Source organism: Aptenodytes forsteri, unplaced genomic scaffold, assembly GCF_000699145.1.
Source record: "Aptenodytes forsteri isolate BGI_AS27 unplaced genomic scaffold, ASM69914v1 Scaffold168, whole genome shotgun sequence".
NCBI lineage: Eukaryota > Metazoa > Chordata > Aves > Sphenisciformes > Spheniscidae > Aptenodytes > Aptenodytes forsteri.
In genome coordinates, this window is record NW_008796047.1 from 94,010 (window position 1) to 101,245 (window position 7,236).

Here is a 7,236-nt window from a genome sequence, read left to right on the forward strand (position 1 = left end):
TGTTTAGACACATTTTTCACGACCGGTTCCTGGCCTTGGCCCCCCAAAATGACCCTATAATTTGTGGAGATTAAATTAATACATCCGGAGGTAGTGTGACCCGTTTCATACGAACCCGTCGCCCAGCACCAGCGCAGTTCCCACCGGTATAATTTGATTTACTGAAATTTGGGAGACAAGAGCAATGCTCCGGTTTCTGGCTTTCCCTCTTCTGTCGCGTTCAAAAAATATTCTGTCTTGTCTTCGCCGTCAGATGTTCATGTTTCCTCAATTTGTAACACATTTTAATAATATGATTCTTCCCGTAGCCTGGCTAATTGTTGGCTGCTGTTAATACTTCTGCGTGGGGTACAGACCTCCTCTTCAGCTGGGCAAGCCTTGCTGTACGGCAGGCTGGGGTTTGCAACCCCAGAAATTGCCCAAAAAAGCAAAAGTTGCTGCAGTTAATATTTATTTTGCACTTCGTGTTTATTTTTCCTGGACTTTTGATCCAGCTCCTCTCCCTGCTCGTTCCCTTTCCAAACACGGTATTGGGGAAATACCGCATTAGCTAACTATATATGGGGGAAAAGTTGTTTATTTTTCCTTTTTGGTTTGCTCGGTGGAGTTAACAGCTTTGTTTTCTGCAGCAGCTTCCGTCCCCCGTCCCAGATAAGGCAGCTCTCCGTGTTCTCAAATACAGCAGCTGGAAGAGAGGGGGAAAACTGTTAAAAATAAAGAACTAATGGTAAAAGCATAAGGGCTGGCAGGAGAAGTCAGAAGCAGGTTGGGACCTTCAAAATACTTTTACCAGGCTTTGCAAAATTGGCTCGATTTTTATTATTATTATTTAAAAACACACCCTTTGACACATGAATTGACCTTCACAAAAAAACCCAAGCGTGTGCTTCTAGCTCTCCTCTCAAACACCGTACCCTGGCAAGGCTTTGCAAATCTTTATTTGTAACTTAATCCTTTCTTCCACTCTCCTGGAAGATTGCAGCGAAGGCTTCTGTGTTTGGAACGGGCTTTGTTTAAACCCCCGGGTATTTTTGGTCTGAATCCTGAACTATTTGGGGGCTTTTGGCTGGGAGGTTACCTTGGATGCTGCATCTGACCAAGATGGCCCACCCAAAAACCCTTCCCGTCCTTTCACCAGGTTCAGCAGCGTGTTCCCCAGCCTGAACATGGCAGTGAAGAGACGGGAGCAAACGCTGCAGGACTACAAGCGCCTGCAGTCCAAGGTGGAGAAATACGAGGAGAAGGAGAGGACCGGCCCCGTCCTCGCCAAGCTGCACCAGGTACCGAGGTGCTCACGGACCCAAATCCCAAGCAGGGTCGGTGGGAAAGCCCCAGGGTTGTGTCCCAGGGGCTGGGGAAGAGCTGGGAAGAGCTTTTCTCTTGGCGTTTGACATCCATGCCGAGCCCCCCTGAAATACAACATTTGGGAAGGATGCCTTTTATCGATGTGAAATCGCCACGTAGGGCGCTTGATAAGAAAAATGCGAATTTACAGCGCTCAGCGAAGGGGAAGAGCCAGTTTTTCCAAAATAAAATGGAATAAAAGCCACGGGAGCTGGGGATGCTCGGAGGAGCAGCCAGCGCAGAAGTCGACGCACGGGGGGTTTCTCCTGACCTCCGCGCCTGAGCCAGCAGCTGGATGTGAAAAGGGGAAGATCAGAGCGTTTTGAGGCTTTATGTTTGCCACCTGTTACAAAAATTCGTCTTGGAAAATTGCAGTAATTGGTTAACAGGAAGCTTTGCCAGATTCCTTTCTCTCTCCCAAATTTTAGCAAAATCATGATTTTTTTTTTTTTAAATTAAATATTCACCAGCATTTCTCCCCAAATCTGTCACTCCTGCAGAACGTTGCTTGATCCTCGAAGGAACAGTTGACTTTCTTGGCGCCAAAGAACATGTATTTTCTGATGACTTTCCCCACAAAAATTAAGTTTTGTGTTAAAGAATAGCCCTATCAGCCTTAACAAAAGAGAACTCCGATTTAATAGTAAGCAGCTTACTTCGCTTAGCCTCGGTGACTAAAGCTGTGGCTGGAAAAATGTGAATGCTTTTGTCCTGGTGATTAGGCAGGTTTTAGTTACTTAATTTTTTTCCCTTAATGAACTTCTGTGTGATCTAATTCCCCCCCCCAAAAGATCTTAACTAACCACTGCGTGAGCTTAAACGCCTGCAGGAGCCTTAAGCAATCCTGAGCCTGGGGCATCCGAGAGGTCCACAGATTTGATGGGAAAGAGCATAATCTCATCCAGGTATTTTTATTGAGCTGCAAATTTGCATCCTCCCTTCCGAGCTGTTTGCTCAAAGTCTTCTGCCCCACATGAACTCCACCCTGGGAGTTTAAATGCTCCTTGTTTCGTGGCAGACGATGAATTTGCTCATTTGCCTCTCAGACCTACTTAAGCCTGATATGATTTAAGGCTTTGTCCGTGCCATCCCTCCGGCGTGCTGTCCAGGGGAGTGGGATCGGCGCCGCGGCTGGGCTCGGCTCGCCGGCTTTCTCCCGCATCCCCCTCCCGTCGGAATGGCACCGGGATTAAGTGGCAGACTTGAACCGGTCTAATATTTCACAGCCCACCCCCTCCTGCCCTTTTCCACACCATCTCAGAGACATTTCCCTTTCTCCCCACGCTTCTGTTTAAAGAAGCCAGTTGGACGCGCTGAGCTGAAGGTCACGGGCGAAAATGGCGGTGGGGGCAGGATCCTCTGGCGATGCTCTTGGGAATTGCAGGGTGTGGGGACACAGACGTGGCCGGGGATGTTCTCCAGCCTGGCTGAGCTTTGGGTCTGGTTTTTGTCCCCGTTCTTCTGAAGGGGAGAAGACTGGCTGGCTCGTGATCTCTGCAGCAGCCTCTCTAGGTGTTCCATGGCTTTCCAGGGTCAGAGCTTGGGTCCCACCAGGCTCCATTAGCTGGTCACTTGGGTCCCACCAGGCTCCATTGGATGGTTGCACGGGTCCCACCAGGCTCCATTGGATGGTCGCATGGGTCCCACCAGGCTCCATTAGCTGGTCACATAGGTCCCACCAGGCTCCGTTAGCTGGTCACTTGGGTCCCACCAGGCTCCATTGGATGGTCGCATGGGTCCCACCAGGCTCCGTTAGCCGGTCGCTGGTTGTCCTCGGGTCAAAGCAGAGCAGTCTTCTGGCCTGGGGTGGCCTCTGTGCAGGTCTGCCCAAGGGAAGGGCATTTTCTGACTCCCCATCCTCTCTCCTTTCGCAGGCCCGTGAAGAGCTGAGGCCGGTGAAGGAGGACTTTGAAGCCAAAAACAAGCAGCTCCTGGAGGAAATGCCCAAGTTTTATAGCAGCCGCATCGATTACTTCAAACCCAGCTTTGAGTCGCTGGTCCGGGCGCAGGTGAGATGCTGTCCCTTGTCTGCCAGGCGCTGCCAGGTGTCCCTTTGGTGGGCATCCTCACCGCAGAGCATCTGGGGTCCCACCTGGGTGTGAATTGCTCTTAGGGCAAGGCACCTGCTTGAGCTGAGCATTACACACAGGTAACACGCAGCAAATCTCATTACTTCAAACCCAGCTTTGAGTCGCTGGTCCGGGCGCAGGTGAGATGCTGTCCCTTGTCTGCCAGGCGCTGCCAGGTGTCCCTTTGGTGGGCATCCTCACCGCAGAGCATCTGGGGTCCCACCTGGGTGTGAATTGCTCTTAGGGCAAGGCACCTGCTTGAGCTGAGCATTACACACAGGTAACACGCAGCAAATCTCTGCCCAAATGCGAGCTGAGCGTTACACACAGGTAACACGCAGCAAATCTCTGCCCAAATGCTGTTACCTCCAGCAACTTAATTACCAAGCGGTGAGAGGGGACGGGGAGCAGTGGTGGGGCAGATGGGACACTGCCCGTGTTGGACGGGCACCAACACGGTCTGTTGGACCTTGTCCTGGCAGAAGAGGAGGTTGGCATCTGCCGGTACCTGTGGTGATGCGGTGCTGGCTGTCGGGTAGAAGGGACAGCCGGAGGTGAGTTTTCGCTGTTTTATATGGATCTGCCTCGTATCGGGGACACTCCTGGTACATATATGATGTCCTGTCCCACGAGATTGCCTGCGTGATGCAGTTCAAGCCCTGGTTATACATTAGCCGCTGGTATTTGATGGCTTTATTCATCGTCAGGGTACGTCGTCTCTTCGCGTTTGTGGTTCTGAGCTCAGGGTTGGATCTTGTTTGAGATTATGAGATGCTCAGGGCTCATCTTAAGGATCTCTTCTGGCTCTTGGTAGCCAGAACCGGTGTGTGCTGGCAGAGATAGAGGAGGCTGCTGTGTAATCTCCACACCAAGGATTTGCAGGAAGGGGTGGCCTAAATAAACCACAGCCTGCTTTAATTTCCATCCGCCAGCTTCCTTCTGTGACTTGCTGCCGCTCCTCCTCCATCTTCCTTCTCCTCTCGCTCTTTTTTAAGGCTGGAGAGGAACATTATCGGGATCTAATCTAGCTTTGAACTTCTGGCATCCCGGGCGTACGTCGTGCCCTGGATCACGGGGTGGTCCAGCGCCAGGAGGTGGGCGAAACCACGTGCTGCTTCTTGTGTGGGCGTTTTCTTACGGTATTTTTTGGAAAGGAGCTGCTGCAGTGACACAGGTGCGGTGGGGTGGCTGCAAGGAGGTGCAAAGAGCACGTGTTTCATCTCACCTCTGACTTGGGGGGGGGGGGGGGGCTCCCCCCACGGCGCCCCGCAGAGGGCTGCAGGCTGATTCACCTACCAGATGGTGCCGATGCACCCTGCCGCCGCCTGGGTGGGTGCTGGGGATGCTGTTCTTGCTGTTCCCTTAGCAATCGGGCGCGCAGGGCTCCCTGTTCCAGCCATCGCAGCCGAAATAACCAGACTCCCTGGAGCCACCGCAAAGTCTCGCTGGCCCTTCCCCCTGCAAACCCTCTCCGGCCGCTCGCTGTGGGTGGGTCGTTTGGACGAGACCTTGAAACCCGAATGCCGCCCGCCCTGTCTGGGTGTTTGTGATCCGCTGGCAGTTTCCTTAGAGAGCGGCTTTGCCCCTCTGTCCTTGGCCATGATGTCCCTCGCTCCGCTCATGCTGGCTCCCAGCTGCCAGTTGGCCCCGGCCTGGGCGCGGCGGGGGCTGGGGCCGAGCGGGCGGCAGCACGGGGGGAGCGATGGGCTGGGGGCACGGGGAGATGCGAGCAGGGAGCGGCAGGGTGCTGTTGCCGGGGCTGTTTGCAAGACTCTCCTTTCGTACCCTCTTCTTCCTTGGGAATCCTCTATTTTGTTTCTTGGCTGTCTGCCCTGCCTCTCTTCAGGTGAGGATTTTTGCTAGGAAAGGCAAGCGAAATCTCGTTTTTAATACCGAAGAGGCAGCGTCATAACAAAGCTGATGCATCTTCCGTAGGCTAGACTAAAGCTGGTCCCAGATGGATGCTAAAGCATGTCACATCCCGCCCTCCCCGCCGACCTAGATGGGAGCTGCATCCCTCTTCCCCAGCGCTGGCTGCATCCTTCCACCCCCGGGGAGGGATGCACCGGCACGACGGCGTCTCCGCTGCCAGGAGGAGAGCTCGACGCTCCCCTAATGACTCGTTTGTGCCGAGGCTGGGCTCAGGCCGTGTCCCCCCTGGTTCAGGAGCTCTTGCCCGGGGGCTCTGCAGCATTTCCCCCATCGCAGGTGGCTGAAATAATAAAAAAGAAAAGGGAAGTGACTTGCCCAAGGTAACTTAATGAGTCAGTGGCGAGCCAGGAATAGCACCCGGGAGCCCTGACTCACTGCAGCGGCTGCTCACCTGCAGGGACCTGGGCAGGGGAGGGCAGCCGGGGGGCTGCTGCGGTGATGCCGGGAGCATCCCCATCCCCATCCCAACATCCCAGGTGTGAGCCGGCGATGGGAGATATGTGAACAGTGACGGGCTGTGCTGCCGCCCCCGGCCAGCCCCATTCATCCCGCTGCCGCTTCCCGGGTTATCTCTCCCTCCATGCCTCATTGAGCTTATTTAGCATCTCGGGGGTTTTGTGTTACTCAGTGGAATTTCTATTTTCAGCCTCTTCTGCGGGTACCTCTAGGAGCGATGGTTGGCTGATGGGGCTTGAGCGCGCATCCCTCAAGGCAAGGGGCAGACGGGGACTGGGAGGCTGAGGTCGGCTCTGCCCTTGGCCGCAGGCAGCCAGCGGCTGGCACCGGGCTGGGGCCCGTGACTCTGGGGTTGCTTGTTCCCGGGTCAAACCCACCATTCGAAGGTGGCCCCGGGTGCAAAAGCGTGTAATTTTCCCTTTTTTTTTGGCCCTGGAGAAAGCGGGGGGGGTTCAAGTGAGACAAGTGTGTGACAAGCGGCACCGGCTAGCGCGACGATGAGCTGGGAACGGACCAGCTGCCCTGCTGGGAACAAGCCGTGCCACGGCAAAGGGAAGGACCCTGCTTCAAACCAGCTCTACCAGCTCCAGAGCAGCAGCTTTATGGCTTTGACCCAACAAGACCCTCCCAAGACCTTCTCGCCGGGCGGCTGGGTTCCCATGGCACAGCTTGGCTGCGGGCCCCGGTGCCGGGTGTCTCCTGACGGCATGACATGCCCCGAGCTCGCAGGGGCTGTAACATTCAACACCAAATACTTCTGTCCACCCACGTGCCCGGGGCCAAGCCAACGGAGGCAAATATTTCCCTGGCTGGGGACTTTGAAGTGGCCACACGAAGATGAAAGGGGGAGAGTTTGAGCTCTGTGGCTGGTGCGAGCGCGTGAGCAAAGCTTCCTTCCCTCCTTGCACTTCATTTTCCAGCTAGAAAACATGATACTCCTCTGGGTTTTAATGAAACGGGGAAAAAGATGGGGCTTGCAAGGCAGGACTGTCTGTGGGGCAGCGCTGTGCGCTGGGGTCAGCTGCTGCAGTCCAGCCCTGGCAGCGACCCCGGGCTTTTGTTTTGTGTAGGGCTGACATAAACACAAACTGCTGCTGCCCGGCTGTGGCACTGCAAACGCGATCTATAGAAAATCAGGAGAACACGGTGTCCCAAAACAGAATTAGTTCAAGACAGGTGGACTCAGGGACGTTGGCTTGGTCTCAAAGGCGAGTTGGAGATGGGATTTGGTGGGATGGGGACGGAGCATATGGTATCCATAGCTGGAAAAGTACTGAGCTGCAGGCAGGCGCGGGTCTGCCGGCAGCAGGTACCGCAATGGCGACCGCAGGGTGAGCTGCTTGCGGTGCGGCGGAGTCCCCTGCTGCTGGGGCTGTCGATGCCCGTCGGTCTGGGCTGCATCCCCTTCCCCAGCACCCACCCCAGTGCAGGGACA

At 54.9% G+C, this 7,236-nt stretch overlaps 1 protein-coding gene across 1 annotated transcript in view; it reads left to right on the forward strand.

Annotated features, from left to right (window-relative positions):
• The window catches only part of BIN3 (bridging integrator 3), a 36,983-nt gene that overhangs the window by 27,121 nt on the left and 2,626 nt on the right, over positions 1–7,236 (forward strand). The window contains 2 exon segments of the mRNA XM_009286172.2: positions 1,139–1,280; positions 3,219–3,363. Of these exon segments, the coding sequence (XP_009284447.1) occupies positions 1,139–1,280; positions 3,219–3,363 (287 nt within the window).